At 35.7% G+C, this 20,058-nt stretch overlaps 1 protein-coding gene across 1 annotated transcript in view; it reads left to right on the top strand.

The window, feature by feature from the left end:
* The window catches only part of LOC134655822 (scavenger receptor class B member 1-like), a 66,097-nt gene that overhangs the window by 35,930 nt on the left and 10,109 nt on the right, over window positions 1-20,058 (top strand). The window contains exons 6-7 of the mRNA XM_063511309.1: window positions 13,530-13,693; window positions 19,385-19,532. Coding sequence (XP_063367379.1) covers window positions 13,530-13,693; window positions 19,385-19,532 — 312 coding nt within the window. The remainder of the gene's footprint in view (window positions 1-13,529; window positions 13,694-19,384; window positions 19,533-20,058) is intronic.

Raw genomic sequence — 20,058 nt, 5'->3', positions numbered from 1 at the left:
TCAAATTGTGTGGCAAGAACACTAAAAACTCTGGTGTACAAAAAAATGGCATTTCATTTCACAGGTAAGCCGATTTTTTAGAGATTTGGATAAAAAATATTTTAATTTAAGCGTCTCATCAAATTTGACAGCGCTTGAAACTCGATGACGTCTTTTAAGAAAGTCTCTTTCTATCGCGCTGCATCCGTATACATCCTTTCTTGTCTTTTATTACGTGACATTCCTAAGCCCAAACTAGTGATGTCCATATCCATAGAATGTGATTGTTTACTATTGACAAGGTAATTCAATTCAAATCGCATAGGTATTTGCGAAAAATTCACTGCACTACATAGGTACTCGTATTACTTTTAGCGATTATAAAAACATTGCAAATTTAAATTAATCACAAGACCAATTTTATACAAAAACACACGGTTGCAATTTAAAATGCATTATTTTGATTCCATTTTTGTTGAGAATAGTGGGCGTCGGTTTAACTTTTTAATTTTTGCTTTTTTTCTGTGTACGACTGCTAACATGGCAATGATACTTGAACATTCGGCCAAATAATTTAAACTTCATTTAGTTAGATTGTGTTAAATACCATTTCATTTACATAATAACAAATAAATATTTGATTTAAACCATGTAATATCTCTTAATAGAATTATACAGGGTGTTTTTAATGGGTGGGTATAGTAGGATACCGCGAATACAGGGTGGATTTTCTTTTTGGCTCAGTGAGGGCAGCTACCAGATCCCGTACTGCTACGAGAAAACGGTCTTAAGAGACCTTCCCTCGATTTCAAATTAATGAAGATTGGCATTTACAGATTTTGGAAAAAACATACAGGATACGAGAAAAAGGTCATTTTTGACAAACTTTTTTTTATGCCAATCGATCCCATTCCTATTGAGAATCAAAAGCTTGTATGGAAGCAAAAAAAAATTTCCGGCTAGAAAAGCCACAAATCGAGGAAAACTTTTCCTATAATATTTGGCCAATCAGTCCTGTCCTGTTACATTTAAGAACCATAACACTGTATGAAGACATTGCTGTACGAATGATGGGCGAGGTAGAAAATTGTGAATAAAATTTCACATTTTCTCCATAGTAAATGTATGGAAAAAGTTTTTATTAATTTGTGGCTTTTTAGTACATTACCGTAAGTCGACCCCTAGGAAACTATTGATACTGGATAGGAATGGAATCGATTGGCATACAAAAGTAGCATGTGAAAAATAAAAGTTTTCATTTTCATTCAAATATTATGGGAAAAGTTTTCCTCGATTTGTGGCTTTTCTAGCCGGAATTTTTTTTTGCTTCCATACAAGCTTTTGATCCTCAATAGGAATGGGATCTAATTTGAAATCGAGGGAAGGTCTCCTAAGACCGTTTTCTCGTAGCAGTACGGAATCTGGTAGCTGCCCTCACTGAGCCAAAAAGAAAATCCACCCTGTATATAAAGCAGCAACCCGACTGATTAATTGACATAATTGCTCTCCCAGAAGGGGGTTCCTGGGGTATTTGACTTTGATACGGTCGTATAGAGGGGGTGGTTTGGCGACTTCCAGAAAAATCCGACTTTTGGTCTACCGGATTATCCGACTTTTGGTCACTAAACGGTGACAGATACGTGGGAGATGCTCGACCAAATGTCATAGAGGGACGCTGACAGTTTCTGAAGCCGCCATTATTTTTTCAAAATGGCGGATTCAAAATGGCGATCATTTTTCAAAATGCTCCCAGCGCGCTAAAATTTTGGTCACGAAAACTCGGGGTCACCTAGCTGTATTCCTATGGATTTTTTTTAATAAAACCAATATGGCGGTAAAAATGGCCACTTATTTTTTATGAAAAGCTTCAAAGGTGAGAGATAGGTGGGGGGTGCTCGACCAAATGCCATAGAGGGCCCGAGACAACACAAATTGCATTTAAAAAGTTTCAAAATGTACTAACTAACATAAGAACACCTTGTAATACCATGGTTGCAATAAAGAATTATGATTATGATTATGATATGATTTTTTTTTTCAAGTTGGTCTGAGCGCGTTGAGATTTGGCATGCGGCGAGCTTGGGGGCCCAAGATTAGTATGTGAATTATTTTTTATTAACACTCAAAATGGCGGCGGACACGGGCAAAGGAAAATTTCCAAGTAGGTTAAGCGAACCCGAAGGGCGAATATCAGGCTGGGAGGCCGAAGGCTGACCCGCCGAAGGCCCGAAGCCTTCACCCCGACTCCCAAGCGTGCAACCCTCAGTAATTTAAAGCGAGGCCGAAGGGCGAGCTGCGTGAATGAAGTGCTTCCAAGCAGGGATGTTGCGAATATCCGCATCCGCATCTCGTCTCGTCTCGCGCTTCTCTAAATCCCATAACTTTTTACCAATAGTTTATTTTTAAATTAATTATATAAAGCAGATACACCTGCTAACGAAACCACAACGTTATGGGTTAATGTTTTCGAACGAACGAATCAACATAGCATTCAAAACATGCTTGCATATTATTACTGTTATTACATTATTGACCGTGATTGACAATGTTATTATTCAACGTGTCACATCACTAGCGCCCGGCAGATATTTCTGTCTGACGCCCACGTGTGTTTGAACGGACCAATCACGGCACGGGACTCGCTCACCTCGTCCCCCGCACCCCTGTATTTTTGGCAGCATCGGTTTCATGAAAGAATTGGCCTAAGTTGAGTCTAGAGGCTGGATGGTCAGTGGTCTACCTACTGTAATCGGCATATATCCACATAATTAACAAAATATGAACTTTAAATTGAATTTCGGATTTTTTGACAGGAGCACATTAGGCATATTTTACTGTAGGTAAACAATTTATTTTTATTAATAAAAGTTGTTATTTACCTTTTCGCGTAAGTATAAGGAAAAGACCTAAGTACAAATAGTTTCTATTTTTTTAATTCAGAAATGTACCTAAGCTCAAACAAGTCCTAATTTATAGAGTTTATTATATATTAAAATCCTTCATAAGGCAGTAGGGCTATATTACCCAACTGATTTTGAACTTTATTTCCAAGTGATAGGTTCAATTTTTCACACCTGACACCCTTATGCCTTATAAAGGGTTAAAAAAACATATTCTTTTTTTCTGGTTGGTGAGATATTTTTCTTATTTGCAACTTGCAGTTTTTTATCGTTCTATATATTTACCGAATATTATACCTTTATTCGAGCAATTCTTGTAATTTACAAGTATATTTTTATTCATATAAGAAAAAAAAAGACGAAAGAAGTTCTGTGTAAGAAAGTCCTATAATATTTATATTTTATTTATATATTTCGGGGACCTCGGAAACGGCTCTAACAATTTCGTAGAAATTTGCTAGGTATATGGGGATTTCCGGGGCGAAAAATCGATCCGTCTAGATCTTATCTTTGAGGAAACGCGCATTTTTATATGTTTTCTAAACAAAGCTCGGTCTTCCAGATATTTTATAATTAAAGTAATAAACAATACTACTATTTTTTTTAAAGCTGCAATTTTAGTCTATAATTATCATTTTAGATATGAGTGTAGTCCTGTTTTGTATCGTAACTTACTGTAGTTTAAAGAAGACTTTATTCTCGTATGAGCGTTAACTCAACTATTTAGGTGCTAACTTTAAATATGGCGGTCTAGCATGTGTTGCGTTCTCGCGCGCGAGAACGCAAGTCATGCTAGACCGTCTGTTTGTTTCTCTGTCTACTGTATCACCATCCAAAATAGTTTCCTTGTTATCAATCTATCCAAGTCAAACAAATCAAGGTCTGCAAACAGAATGCATCGACTGTTTGGTTACAATGTATAATCTATTGTGTTAATGTAGGTACTTATGCGTGTTAGCTAAATGTTAATTTTTGACATGTAACAAATTGACACATATTATCAGTGAAAGAATAAGGCCCAAGTCAAATGGCGTTCTAACTGTTTTAATCTTCTGTCGAAAGATGGCAGTAAATTTACTATACATAATTTACTTTAACAATCCGCCTCTATTTCAAATTCTCTTTGGAACGGGTACGACGCACGGTCCCTGACCCTGCGCGGTGCCGCATTGAAAACCTGCGCACGCGTCACATAGCGCTCACGAGCCGTTTAATGCCACTTTCCTTGATCCATCATAGCATCCACGAGACCTTCAGATTGACAGAATAATAAGGAAAATTCTGGCTTCTTTTTCTTTTATATCCTGTTTATTTAGATGTATTCCAGAATCCTTGTATGTCTGTAACACCAACACGTATTTATTTATTTTCCTGTGTGACGGAATTAAAAGATGGGAGGTCTCTTCACTTTCACTAAAAGTCATTATGGTACCCTTTTCAAGCTTTGAGCACCGAAATATAGAGTCTTCAGCGGTTTAAGCGTGAAGATGTAACAGACAGAGAGACATACAGAGCTATCTACTTTTGCATTTATTTACTTATTAGGTAGGGATTACCTTTGTTATATTGTCTTTTAGGTACATATTAGCGTATCAAATATTGATTGATAGAAGGAAGACTGTAAGGTTACAGCCTCGCTTCTGGCCTTCGTTGTATCTTAGGTCGAATACAGAACCAGATTCGCAAAGTTATGTCACGAAAACATGTGAATTGGTAAAACACCAATGTCAGTTACGTATTTTAACTGTCACTAGTTGTCTTAAGGTTTTTAGTTATGTTATGAACATTTGCAATTTTGAGTTCTCACTATTCAGTCGGATTTTTCAGGATCTAGGTTTTCGCACCTTTCTATAATAGTGGCTCTGGACACGATTCGGATTTTTTAATAGACATCGATTAGATATCTTTTAGACATCGCCAAGATACGATAACGATATGTTTAAGATCTAATCTAACCTGTCAAATTTGACATTCCCGCGATTCTGAACTCTACTCGTACGATTTACTCTTGAACGATTTCCACAAGATATTACTTAGAGATCTAATTCACATCTAATAGATATCTAACACGATCTATAGTAAAAGTGACATTGGTTGCCCGAATTGCGCTGCAAAAGAGAACTAGTTGAAATCTAAACTATAACGTATGTATCTAGAATGAAGGGATCTGTCTTCAATTTAAATGTTAAAAACCCAAAGAGCTAAAGAGGCCAGATCACCATAGAATGGATCTAGTAGGTACGTGTCGTCTCTTGTAAAATATCTTGAAGTTCGAATACGGCAGTGTGTGAGCTGTTAGACCTCACGATACGCTTAAATCTGTAAAAAAAATACTTTCTTGGTTGAATCATTATCACAGCGAACACACAATAGTCTTAAGACGAAAGTGGAGGACCCGCGCGAAATCGCCTTTTCAACAAACGTCCTCATTTTCCTCTCTGTATAATTAACACCATTGAAAATATTTTGACACAATTTACGGATTTTGATGTCTCCGGTTTCGCAAAAAAAGTTTTCCAAATGAACGACAGCAATGAAAAGTCCCTTTTTGCAAGTTTAAATTTTCTTTAGTACAATAATAGGTTTGCATAAACATAATATTACCTCTTCTTCATACTTTACATATAAAGCTTGACAAGGAAAAGCTCTCATATGCGGCCTTTGCCCTTGTCACTGTAGATTGAAGATAACGAAACCTGTGTCCTCTTTGTCTTAGCTCTTTGGGTTAGCGGTATTTCCCCTGTTTGAGGACATCTGCAAACAACAAATACATTTTTAAGAATAAAACTGGCCAAGTGCGAGACGGACGCGCGTTCCATACATTAAGTCAGTAAGTACATTAAGTCCGACTCACGCTTGACTGCAGATTTCTAATAGGTTTTCCTGTCATCTATAGGTAAAGAACTATTTTCTGTATTTTTTTTTCAAAATTTTAGACTCAATAGTTTTGGAGGGGTTCCGTTTTTTGAGGTACGGAACCCTAATAATAGTGGCTCTGTGAGCTATATACCTCGCGATAAGCTTAAAAATGTAAAAATAGTAAAAAATACTTAGTTGAATCATTATCTTAAGGGCCATAGGCAATTAGGCAGGCACTTAAGTCCTTCAATAATGTATCGAAAAACTTCTCAGTAGTAAAAATCTAACTAGCAGTTTTTTTTTGTCTATTTATGTCGATATTTTGGGTTTAATTAAAGAACCTAAAAGTGATAAATAATGATATAGTTACCTACTTATATTTTCGCCACCTACTAGAAAAAGTCATAGATTTTTTCAGTAAACTAGTATCAATGAAAAGCTTTTTTATATATTGTATTAACCGGCAAGAATGCAAATCTTAAATGTATACCTAACTAGCTGTTGCCAGCGACTTCGTCCGCGTGGATTTGTATGTTGGTGGTAATATATTCTACATGAGCAGAGAGCATTAATGCGGCAAAATATAGTAGTCTTCTTCTTTAATTGCCATGCCCTAACGGATGTTGGCGACCACCTAAAAAAGATAGCAGTAGGGACTGTTAATAATTTGTTAATAATTATACAAAGCATGAGATTTGTCTGTCACAAACTACTCATGAAGTTTCAAGCCCCTAACTGAAAAAAAAAGTTCTCGATATAATCCCTCTTGCGTCGCTCTTAGAAGATTTTCATGTCCACTATTTAAAAAAAATCGCGCCCGATGCATACTTTCAACCCTTTTTCACCACCTTGAAGGATGAATTTTCAAAAACGCTGAAATGAGTTTTCTTCTCTTTTAATAAAATATTTTTTTACAAAGTTTCAAGTTCCTGGCTAAAAATAAAATTTAAACTAGAACTTTGCCTCTTTGTAAAAAATAATGACGGCTATTTTAGAAAAATGTCCTCGCAGAGAGATAATCTTAGAGAGCAGTACAGATTTAATCTTGTATGTCCAAAATCAAACAACTCAATGTTTTACAGAAGTACATTAAATACTGCAATACGAGTTTTTAACGCCCTGCCAGTTGAAATAAAAATGTTGGAGGGGAATCGCTTTAAATTAAAATTAAAAAATTGGTTAATTGAAAATGTATTTTACAACCTAAATGAGTTTTTTCTGGAATCACCAGTTTGTTAAGTATAAGTTAGTCAGTAAGCTAGTATAGTTAGTAGTTTTAAGATCATATTGTATGCTCGAAATGGGCAACTGTTGATTCGATATCTCATGTTTATGACATCTTATGTACACAGTTTACAATTAATAAATACTTTACTTTACTTTACTTTACTTTACTTTAAACCCCATACAAACTTTCAACTCCTTTTTAACCCTTTTAACGCTGGAATTACTTTACTTGTATTCTAATAATATGCTTTCGTACAAAGACTCATGACCCGCACTCACAAAAATGTTTGATGTCCATACAAACTTTCAACCCCTTTTTCACCACCTTGAGAGATGAATTTTCAAAAACGCTGAAATTAATTTTCTTCTCTTTTAATTAAATATCTTTATACGAAGTTTCAAGTTCCTAGCTTAAAATAAAATTGAAACCCCATACAAACTTTCAACCCCTTTTTAACCCTTTAATAGGATTATTTTTATAAAACGCTGAAACCACTTTTCTTATATTCTAATAATATGCTTTTTTACAAAGATTCAAGCCCCGCACTCACAAAAATGTTTGTTCTCCATACAAAGTTTCAACCCCTTTTTCACCACCTTGAGAGATGAATTTTCAAAAACCCTGAAATTACTTTTCTTCTAATCTAATAATATGCCTTTATACAAAGATTCAAGTCCCGCACTCAAAAAAATATTTGATGAACATACAAACTTTCAACCCCTTTTTCACCACCTTCGTGGATGAATTTTCAAAAACGCTGAAATTAGTTTTCTTCTCTTTTAATATAATACCTTTTTACAACGTTTCAACTTCCTGGCTTAAAATAAAATTTGAACCCCTAAGTCAAACTTTCATCCCCTTTTTAACCCCCATAGGGGTTGATTTTCCAAAAACGTCTTAATTACTTTTTTGTAATCGGCTATTAAGCCTTTCTAAGAAGTTTCAAAGCTTTTGTAATGGATTCAAACTTTCAACCCCTTTTTATCCCTTTTAGGGGACGAATTTTTGAAAACGCAGAAATTACTTTTCTTGTATTCTAATAATATGCCCTTATACAAAGATACAACTACCACACTCAAAAAAATATTTGGTCTCCATACAAAATTTCAACCCCTTTTTTACTACCTTGGGGGATGAATTTTCAAAAACGCTGAAATTAGTTTTCTTGTTTTTTAATAGTATACCTTTTTACGAAGTTTCAAATTCCTAGCTCAAAATAAAACTTGTACCCCATACAACATTTCATCCCCTTTTTAACCCCCTTAGGGGTTGAATTTTTCAAAATCGTTTCTTATCTCTTGTACACTTTATAAATGCAACCTAGTGTGCAAATTTCAACTTTATGGCTTTTGTAGTTTCGGCTCTGCGTTGATGAATCAGTCAGTCAGTCAGTCAGTCAGGACACTTGCATTTATATATATAGATAACATATAGCCACAGATTATATAATAGATAGCTACCTACGAAGTTAATTCATTTACAGAATACATTTATAATTAAGTTAGGCCTATTAAACGTCCAAATCAAATACGAGGCTATAAATTAATAATGAATTGGGTGATTAAAGCCCAATGTCACGTTATTTAAACAAATTAATTCACAAAACTGACTGATCTGACATCATGAGACAAACTCGTGGATCCTTTGTGAAATTAAAAAGTTGTCCGAGCACATTTTTAGTTTTTACCCCATTAAATTTACGCTAAATCATGAAATTCACTATTACACGGGAAGTTTGCAGATTTTAGCACTTTTTGATTGAGCACTTGTATTTTACGTACTTGCTATTTAATCACAGACGGATAAAGTACCTATACCTAGTTTATTCATAATTTGAAAAAAGTGTTTCCAAGTGCAATGTAAAAATCTAATTCATTATTTTCTCATATTCACTTCACAGTTTTACTTGCAGAAGTATTTTAATTTTTTGCCCATCGAATCTAATCCAAAACTATAACATTTAATTGATAAAAATATTTCGAACATAAATAAATAAATAAATAAATATTAATGGACATTTTTCAAGAAGGCTTGTGTTGTGGGTACTCAGACAACGATAGATATAATATACAAATACTTAAATACATAGAAAACAACCATGACTCAGGAACAAATATCTGTGCTCATCACACAAGTAAATGCCTTTACTGGGATTCGAACCCAGGACCGCGGCTTCACAGGCAGGGTCACTACCCATTAGGCCAGACCGGTCGGCAAACATACATTTTCAAATAGTTTTCCCGGTTACGGGGTTGTTGTTGAGATGATCTATACCTACATAACTAATTATATTCTTTCAGACTATGGCTAAGGGCTAAAAACACGCTCAATGTATCGCTCCATGACCCTAAAAACTTCAAATACTGTGGAATGGGGTTACTTTGATCAATTTCAAAATTAATATTTATTTATCTCCCCGAATATGGAATCTAAAAATAAATTTAAAAAATTACAATATCGGTTTTTGCTCCTCTATTGATTTGACCAATAATATTTTTTTAAATACTAATGTGTCCTTTGAAAAAAAAAATCTAAAGTGGTGATCAACTTTAAAACTTGTATCGGTCCATGACCCTTCAAATACTTAGATACCTACTTCAAATAGGTAGATAATTAAGGTGTCTTGAAAAACATCGTCCATAACGAGTAGCAAGATTAACTCGAAACACGACCTTCTTTTAGTTTAGTCTGTCAAAATTATTAATATTAAGATCTACTAGCTAGACTAGTTACAATCTAGAATTCCCGATGACCCTCACAATTGATAAACAAAATCTAAACCGGAAGTGCAATATATCTGTCAATGTCAATTTGTCAGGTGGATCTACTTTTCGCAAAGATTATGTGTAATCAAAATTAGTGAGCTAGTTGCCACTTGCCAGTCCTCCTTGACTTGACTTGTTATATAATGTTCAACTTGTTATATATTATCTATATATATAAATGCACGTGTCCTGACTGATTGACTGACTGACTGACTGACTGACTCATCAACGCAGAGCCGAAACTACAAACGCTAGAAAGTTGAAATTTGGACACTAGGTTGCATTTATAAAATGTATAAGAGATAAGAAGCGATTTTGAGAAATTCAACCCCTAAGGGGGTTAAAAAGGGGATGAAAGTTTGTATGGGGTTCAAGTTTTATTTTGAGCTAGGAAATTGAAACTTCGTAAAAAGATATATTATTAAAATACACGAAAACTAATTTCAGCGTTTTTGAAAATTCATCCCCTAAGGTGGTGAAAAGGGGGTTGAAAGTTTGTATGGATATCAAACATTTTTTTGAGCGCGGGACTTTAATCTTTGTACAAAGCCATATTATTAGAAAATAAGAAAAGTAATTTTAGCGTTTTTAAAAATTCATCCCCTTACAGGGTTAAAAAGGGGTTGAAAGATGGAATCCATTACAAATTCTTTAAAACTTCTTATAAAGGCATAACATAAGATAGCAATATAACATTATTTGAACGTTATTAAAATTTCAACCCCTAGGGGGGTTAAAAAGGGGATGAAAATTTGTCTTGGGGTGCACATTTTATTTTAAGCTAGGACCTTGAAACTTTGTGAAAAGGTATTAAATTTTAAATTATAAAACAAGAAAACTAATTTCAGCATTTTTTAAAATTCGCCCCCTAAGGTGGTGAAAAAGGGGTTGAAAGTTTGTGTGGAGATCAAATATTTTTGAGAGTGCGGACTTGAATCTTTGTATAAAGCCATATTATTAGAACGCAACAAAAGTTATTTCAGCGTTTTTTAAAATTCGTCCCTTAAAAGGGTTAAAAAGGGGTTGAAAGATTGTAAAGGGTTTAAATTTTATTTTAAGCTACGAATTTGTAACTTCTCAAAAAGATATTTCATTAAAAGAGAAAAAACCAATTTCAGCGTTTTTCAAAATTCATCCTTTACGGTGGTGAAAAAGGGGTTGAAAATTTGTATGGAAGTCAAACATTTTTTTAAGTGCGGGACTTGAATCTTTGTATAATGACATATTTTTAGAATACGAGAAAAGTGTTTTCAGCGTTTTTAAAAACGAATCCCCTAAAAGGGCCCAAAAGGGGATGAATGGGTTTGTATAGGGTTCAAATTTGATTTAAAGCTAGGAACTTGAAACTTCGTGAAAAGTTATTTCATTAAAAGAGAAGAAAACTACTTTTAAGCGTTTTTCAAAATTCATCCTTTACGGTGGTGAAAAAGGGGTTGAAAATTTGTATGGAGGTCAAACATTTTTTTAAGTGCGGGACTTGAATCTTTGTATAATGACATATTTTTAGAATACGAGAAAAGTGTTTTCAGCGTTTTTAAAAACGAATCCCCTAAAAGGGCCCAAAAGGGGATGAAAGTTTGTATAGGGTTCAAATTTGATTTAAAGCTAGGAACTTGAAACTTCGTGAAAAGTTATTTCATTAAAAGAGAAGAAAACTACTTTTAAGCGTTTTTTAAAATTCATCTCCTGAGGCGGTGAAAAGGGGGTTGAAAGTTTGTATGGAAATCAAATATTTTTGAGAGTGCGGGACTTGAGTCTTTGTACAAAGCCATATTATTAGAACACAAGAAAAGTAATTTCAGCGTTTATAAAGATTCATCCCTTAAAACTGTTATAAAACGGTTGAAGGTTTGTATAGGGTTCAAATTTTATTTAAAACTAGGAACTTGAAACTTCGTAAAAAGGTATTTTATAAAAAGAAAAGAAAACTAATTTCAGAATTTTTGATAATTCATCCCCCAAAGTGGTGAACAAGGGGTTGAAATTTTGTTTGGAGGTCAAACATTTATTTGAGTGCGGGACTTGAATCGTTGTATAAAGGCATATTATTAGAATACAAGAAAAGTGATTTTAGTGTTTTTAAAAAATCATCCCCTAAAAGGTTTAAAAAAGGCGTTGTAAGGTTGGTAGAGGTTTCAAATTTTATTTAAACCTAGGAATTTCTAGCTTCGTAAATAGGTAGTTACGTAGTAGGTTTTATTAAATAGTGGACTTGAAAATCTCCTGGGGGTTGAGAGGGATTATATCGAGAACAATTTTATTCAGTTTGGGGCTTGAAACTTCGTAGCCAGGTTGTGAAAGACAAATCTAATAATTAAGTTGTATAATACTTAACAAATGATTAACCGTCCCTACTGCTATCTTTTGCTGCATAATGTTCTAAGCTAATGTACAAATCCACGCGTACGAAGTCGCGGGCAACAGCTAGTATTAGTATATTTATATTATGTCGTTGTCGGCTCTGCAGTTGTACATAAGTACGTGTCCAAAAGGTTTTTAAACCTTTCGTGGTGTGTGTGTGTAACAGTCTAAAATCGCGGGTTCTACCCTTATTGTAAACTATGTACTTAAACAAAAGTCACTAGTAAATTGACATTCAGAGTCAATAGGGAATATTATACGCGAAAGTCTGCGTAGGGGGCGCCACTCCCACGATAAGTCACAATCTAAGGGTCTACCGCAAACGAGAGAGTCGAAATTTTGTTATCAAACCTCTCTATCACTTTTCCATATTCGAGCGATAAAGAGGCAGATAGCGGAGTTTCGTTTTCGCGTTTCCCGGTAGGCCCTTTGGGGAGGGTATCCCAATATATCCATATTGGAATACCCTCCTCCAATTGAGGGGGGATTTAAATCTTCTCGGGGCAGAGGTGTAGGGTTGGAGCCGGTCTACCTAGCTTTATTTGACGTTCATAAGCGCATTGTAATTATGCCTACTTTAATAAACTATCTTTAATCTTATCTTTATCTTAAACCGCCTTGATGTATCAATGACATATTTGTTTGCATGTATAAGTTACTCTACGGTATACTTAAGTCACTAGTGCTGCACTCTGGCGGCAAAACATTGCAGTAATACTCCCTATTTTAATATGGAGTTTTTTTTACATAGCAAGTTCCATAGAATGACAATTTATATACCGCACCCGGAGAGTAAATCCTCCGCTGACGTGACGTAAACTTGTGACGTCAGTAGTGCATCAGTACCCTTGACAAATGCCACGGCGGCCTCTACGTTTCAAGTTTGTCCACCCGTCGATATAAATCAACTAAAGCACTGGCACACAAGTTCAATAACGTGGTCTTGAAGTTTATAAGCAGGTTTTTTAATAATTTTGTTTTCGTGTTGTATTTTTCACGTTAGCACATAAATTAGTCTAGATTAATAATTATCAAGCTCTATTGCTAAATTGGTTCGATTTGGTTTATATAGATAATAGAGTACATAGATAACTGACGGACTTTAATGGAAGTATGTATCTACCGCATTACGATTTAGTACTTTTTACGACGGTGTATAATACTTACTTACCTACTCATACATAGGAAACATTCATATCGTCGGTTTTTTTTTGTGACAAACACTCAAAAAATGCCCTTACCAGGATTAGAATCTGGGACCTCCTTCCTCGTAGATAGGATCACTGCCGAATAGGCTAGGAGACCGTTTTATCACTAAATATCACTTTACTTATAGCCACTATTGATCTAAAACTGAATCGACTTATTTCAAAGTTATAAAAAAAGTCACTCGCTAGTTTATTATTGAAATAAATTAATTTGTTGTTTTGTCAACAGAAAACTCAGATAAAGAACGACTCGTACGTGATGAAAATGCTGCAGAACCCAACTTACGAGCTTTACGCGGACATCTGGGTGTTCAACTATACCAACGTACCGGAGTATCTGTCCGGCAAGGAGAAGACCATGCGGGTGGAAGAGGTGGGGCCCTTCCACTACCAGTGAGTAATCCAACTATTTATCAAGTGGCAGAACCCCACGTACGAGCTGTACGCGGACATCTGGGTGTTCAACTACACCAACGTACCGGAGTGCCTGTTAGGCAAAGAGAAGACCATGCGTTATGAAGGGCTTGTTAGACCATGCATTTAGAGAGTTTTCATATTATTAGAACATGTTTTTATATAAGGCCAGGGGGCGCCATAAGCACTTAGGAAATAGCCAAGGTATACTTGGAAAATTCGATCCATGCCACCGTGGCCCGGGTGGCTGAGGAGCTAAAGGCACTTGCCGCGATAGCAGATGACGCTGGTTCGATTCCATTCCAGGCATTCCAGCCCTGGACACCTTCCAGCACTGGAGGCCTTGGTCACTTTTTCTTCGTACATGGCATTTATTTATAGATTTTCATACTCGTGTCTTGTCAGATTTTCAAATACGCCGTTGGGAACAAAAACGAGACAAAACACGTGACCTCTCGGGCACAACACATAAAATTAATCAACCCAGTTGATAATGTTGATATACCAGTTTACCGTATAAGAACGGATGGTCCGCTTTATGGTGCAATTCAAATAAATTAACAAATTCTTTAGAACGTGAGGTATCCTATTAATAAACAATAAGGATACTGCACGGTCACCTAGTGACAAAAGTGTGTTCTTTTTGTCACTGAAACGACTAAAATTGTCGGTATCATAATGTGATAACGTGACTGCATCATCGGACTAATTGACCATGGATATTATGACACCTAGCCTTTCTGACAATTGGACATAATTATGCCCCTAAAGCTCTGTTGTCCTAGGATAGCGATGCCGTCATATAGCGTCTCCATACAAAATTATACGGCTAGATATGGATGTAGTAGTATTTTGTATGGAGACGGTCGCTATATGACGGCACCGCTATCCTAGGAAACCAGAGTTTAAAGGGTTGAATATAGTCGCGTATATTATTATATATAGTCGCGTATACATATTTTGTTTTTTATTTTTTTATTTATTTTTTTTGTTTTTTTTTTAGGGATCCGTACCCAAAGGGTAAAAATGGGACCCTATTACTAAGACTCCGCTCTCCGTCCGTCCGTCCGTCCGTTCGTCCGTCCGTCTGTCACCAGGCTGTATCTCACGAACCGTGATAGCTAGAAAGTTGAAATTTTCACAGATGATGTATTTCCGTTGCCGCTATAACAACAAATACTAAAAACAGAATAAAATAAAGATTTAAGTGGGACTCCCATACAACAAACGTGATTTTTGACCGAAGTTAAGCAACGTCGGGCGGGGTCAGTACTTGGATGGGTGACCGTTTTTTTGCTTGTTTGATTTTGCTTGTGTTGCTCTATTTTTTGTTGATGGTGCGGAACCCTCCGTGCGCGAGTCCGATTCGCACTTGGCCGGTTTTTTTGTTTTGTTGTTGTTGTATTTCTCTGTAGTGTCTAACTAAACTAAACTGAGGAACAAAGAGTTTCCCTCAGGTTTTTAGTCCTTTTTACCAAATTCCTGCCCTACTTTAAACAACTGTAGTAAAATTATAAAAGCACTAGCATAACATCATAGAGCATGTAAAATAACTTTGTATGTATGGTAACTGAAGAGTAATGGTATTTTCACGTTATTCTTTAAAGGCAAGTAAACTTTGTTTTGCAAAACTACCTGCGTGGGTTGTATTGTTCAATTTGATTTTTTCTATTTTAACATTTTGTACATACGATTGAATTTATCTGTACTGACGTCACCATGTTTTTTGTTTTAAACTATTAAATGAGGCTTTGACGCACGGGTTTGAGTTCACAGGGGTCGCCATTTTACAAGCGTACGAGTAGATACATTTTCGCAGTCGTGTAGAAGAATATGTTTGTTTTTCACGTTTTCACCAAATTGAAAGCACTACTATTACTTAGGTACCTGTCATTACCTATTTTCGAAGTTATTCATGCGTCGATTGGTTTCAAAAATTGAAAAGCATTATTCATTTACTTATTTTGTTCAGTGTCAATGTTTTACAATTTTAGCACTGTCAATGTAACATTAGGCATTGCATTGAAAATGAAAATCACCAACTTTGGAATAACATACTACAATTTTATGATGTAAAATAAAACATCACGTGTTCGTGAACGTAAGTTACTTATTACACGCATATTGCTAGTGTTTTTCAAGATTTTTCAAGACTTGACCGCTAAAGAAAAAAAAGTTTGATTCCGTATTCTCCGATGTTTATACTTAACCAGAAATTCTATCGTCTATTATTGTGGTCGTAGTGGTCACAGGAGTGAATAAGTAGAGTAAGGCATGGTCTAGCATAAGTTCCATTCTCGCGCGCGAGTCCACACTTGAAGTCGCGCTAGATGTAGGTATGGAGTCGTGCGCGAGAACCGCCTGCCAGCATGTGTTGCTGGCAGGCCGTATTGAGCCTATGTAAAGGGTGATAAAGGTCTTATTTCTAGTGTCCGACCGAAGGTTCGGTTTCGGTTTCGGTTTCGGCCAGTTTCGGCCAAAACATCATGTTTCGGCTGTAGTTTCGGTTTCGGCCAAAAAACGGCCGAACCTTTCGGCCGGGCCGAAACTTACGAAATGGTACTTCGGACAAAGACCAAAAGTTGGGGAATAAGTAGGACAACAATATTAATACCTACATATACTGATTCATGTATAATTAGGTACAGACATTAATTGGTTTATTATAAAACACATTTCCACTAATGAGGGCGCCACTGGACGGTTGACGCAGTCTTAAGAGGCTGTCAATACATAAGTGAATGAGATAGCACTGTCGCATGTTACTGGTCCCTGGGCAAGATAATAATAAGAAAACTAGCCTCACTTTTTACCTCAATTTACCATTGGTTTGTGTTCCACATGTCCTCTACTTCAGCTTAGCCTTTGGCCTCGCTGCGCCATGCTCGGCCTGCGGTCTCGCTTTTGAATCCAATGGACATTGGTTGGAGTCTGTGCTCAACTACTTATTCTGAAGCCTTAAGCACGGCTAGGGCTTTGACTTCGCATGAAAGTTCGCCTCAATGGGGCACTTCGGACTTTTCGGCCCAGGTGAAGATCGGTACCCGGCCTTGCGATATTGTTAACAAAAAATTTCGCGCTCGCTGCGCTCGCGTTTTTGATTGACCCTGTGTCTACATGTTAGCTTGACTGGTGAATGAATAGAGTTAGACCAAGAAAATTCTGCAATGATTTTGATAGCATACGCAGTGCAACTAGTGCAAATGTTATTTATACGTCATAATTTCATAGAAGTTTTGACGTTTAAAATAACACTTGCACTGCGTGTGGTATCAACTTATCAAAATCGTTGCAGAATTATCTTGGTCTAACTCTAGTAATTTTCATAAAAAACTGCTTAAGTAACATCAATTTCAAGGACATTGGGTGTTGACAGCCCCATAATATGTGTGTAAAAGCGGTTTTATGACACACTGGTTTTACTCTACGACGCGCCTTTCAAAAAATGACGTACGATGATACAGAGAACTTACTAATAGTCGTAAAATGATTACCTACTGCCTACTGTATTCTGATATTTAATACTTAAGAACCTACTTTTTTGTTTAGGTAATAAGACTTATATTGTGTACTACTTATAGTTTATAATTAAGTGAATAATTAATAAATAGTTAATATTGTCCTTCGCTGCCTGAAACACAGGGAATCCTAGTTCAGGCATTTGTAAATCACTTGTCTTTATAAATTCTTAGTCTTTAAGAGCAACCACTGTACTATACTTTTCTCAATAAATTATTTGTATTTGTATTTTTTCAACGATTTTAACAAGTCTACAAAAGTTTCGGTTTCGGTTTCGGTTTCGGCCGAAACTAGAGCCAAAGCCGAACATTCGGTTTCGGTTTCGGTTTCGGCAAAAAATCATGTTTCGGTCGGACACTACTTATTTCATTGCACTTTGAATCTTTATTTCAACACGCTCAAAAATTCACTTGACTTAGGCACTTTTGATTTGTGGGCGGTTAGAATTTATAAAGACCGTATAATTTTTTCAATAGGCATCTTTGAAGAGGTCACGAGCCATACGTTTAAAAAACTTAAATACATTTTTGAAAATTTGTAATTCAGATTTCGAAACACGTGACTAAAGGCGTGATCGAAGTAACGTTTCTGGTACGGTTTCACGAACACGGCCAAACGTCGTGTTTGGAATTTCACGTTTGTATTAGCATTTTTATTTCTCATTAAGTTAACATTTATTAGAATGTTACACGGAAATCTTGGAGCTGGTGACCATGCAATGCTGAAATGGCAGATTGGAATTATGTGGTATACTAAATGGTACAATATAAGTATACCAACCTAACAATGATCGACAAATCCTCCAAGCTATATTAAGGCAGTAGCGCGAACTTTCTTACAAAAATACTTACGCGGCAATGATTGATACTTTCAGTAGGTACCACTCATTGGTATTGGGGCGTTTTTTTTTGTTGTCCCAAACACTTTTTTTTCAAATTTGGGATTTTTTATGTTATTTCTACTCAGAATCACGAGCTCTTTCTATCCTAATAGGAGAAAAAAGTGTTCTAAGGTTTTTTTTTCCATTCCGTCACCATTTTTCATAGACATTGTATGGCGGTCGCGTAATGGAAAGATCGAAAAATGTATGGAAATTTTGGGACACTTTTTTTCTCCTATTAGGCTAGAAAGAGCTCGTGATTCTGAGTAGAAATAACATAAAAAAATCCCACATTTGAAAAAAAAAGTGTTTGGGACAACAAAAAAAACGCCCATTGTCCTTCATGTTGCGCCTGATCGTATTAGCCTTCTAGCCCAGCCATACAAATGAAAAACCCAAAATTTACCTCTGAAATTAGAACCTATAGTGCAGGGAATGCAGTTGATTTTTGTTTGTTTTAAAATTTAAGGAAACAAAAGAAATGCAACTCAGTTCCAATTGAATATGGTTTATCGAACTGAAGAAGTACTATAGGTAGGACCTTGGGCCTTAGGAGGCTATAGCAAGTTATAATGTCATGAAGCTCAGCGTATCAAATTCGCCTACTGGTAAAAAGTGTAATAGTAGCAATATCTCTACTATTTTTTTCTACAGAGTTACCTACTTTAAAATAGTGACAAGATATATTATGTTGATAACAAATAGGTTACTTCCGAGGAAGTTGAATGAATAATTTATTACTGTTTAAATTATTAAGATGTTTTTCCTCCGATTATCACATATGTTTGCTAAATCATCGGGAAATTTATTGATTATTTAAATTGATTTAAATCAAATTGCGAATCGTGACAAATTACAGTTTAATTTGCCATACAGAAGCACAATTATTAATCTAATTGTGTCGGTACATGTTATTAATGAATGAATAATAATCTTAATGATACTAATAAAGCAATAAATAACTTATGTCATTCTAGTTATAAAAGACATATAGTTATCGCTGCCAAACTATTCGTTAATAAATCTTATCACCAAAATAACTAAAACTACTTTTTAGCATCTCGATTAATGATAAATCATAAAATGTTGTTCATACATAACTAAACTAAGTCATTGCAATTGTATTTAAAGCTAAGGGAATAATGTTCAATGGTTTAAAACCCGTTGCACGTCGTCTCCTCAGTCGTTAGTGAAGTAATAGGTAAATTTTAATCACATCGTCTATTAAGGTGTTTCTGTCACTCGTTCTTACCTAATATGTATTTTTACAGAGAGCTGCGGACAAACGAGAACATCACCGTGAACGACAAGGAAGGAACCGTCACCATAATGCCCAAGATCGTGCTGAAGTTCCTTCCAGAAGAATCCATCGACGACACCAAGAATGTCAACTTGTTCATACCTAACATCGCTTTAATTGTAAGTAGTTTTTTTTTTATAGTTCTACCCATTGACTTATAAAGAAGGGCCTTACGGGCACTAAAATGCTGCTAGTTCAGCAGTGTCACTCACGAATTCGAGCCAATCGTGCAGTAAACGCAACTAGTTGCGACCAATCGCGCGCGTGATGCGAACTTATCAACCAATCGCGTTGTCCATTAGACTGCACGATTGGCTCGAATTCGTGTGCATGACACCGCTGTACTGGCACCATTATTAGCCACATTATTGGGCCACTAGTTGCCTGAAATAAACGATTTCATTCATTCATTCATTCATTATTAGTGCCCGTAAGGCCCGTCTTTATGAAGTAATATATAAGTCAATGGTTCTACCTAATAGCATAGCCATTTGTTAGTTCTAGAAGAGGTGTAAAGTTTAAGATAAAATCGTGATGCCGCCTTTGACATCTGAATCAGATGGTTAAATCCAATATGACACCTTATTTTATGGTAACTGAATTGTCAAATGTTCACTTTTTACAACCAGATTTACCGCATAATGT

Source organism: Cydia amplana, chromosome 2 (assembly GCF_948474715.1).
Source record: "Cydia amplana chromosome 2, ilCydAmpl1.1, whole genome shotgun sequence".
Classification (NCBI taxonomy): Eukaryota; Metazoa; Arthropoda; class Insecta; order Lepidoptera; family Tortricidae; genus Cydia; species Cydia amplana.
This window is presented reverse-complemented; position numbering and strand designations above follow the sequence as displayed.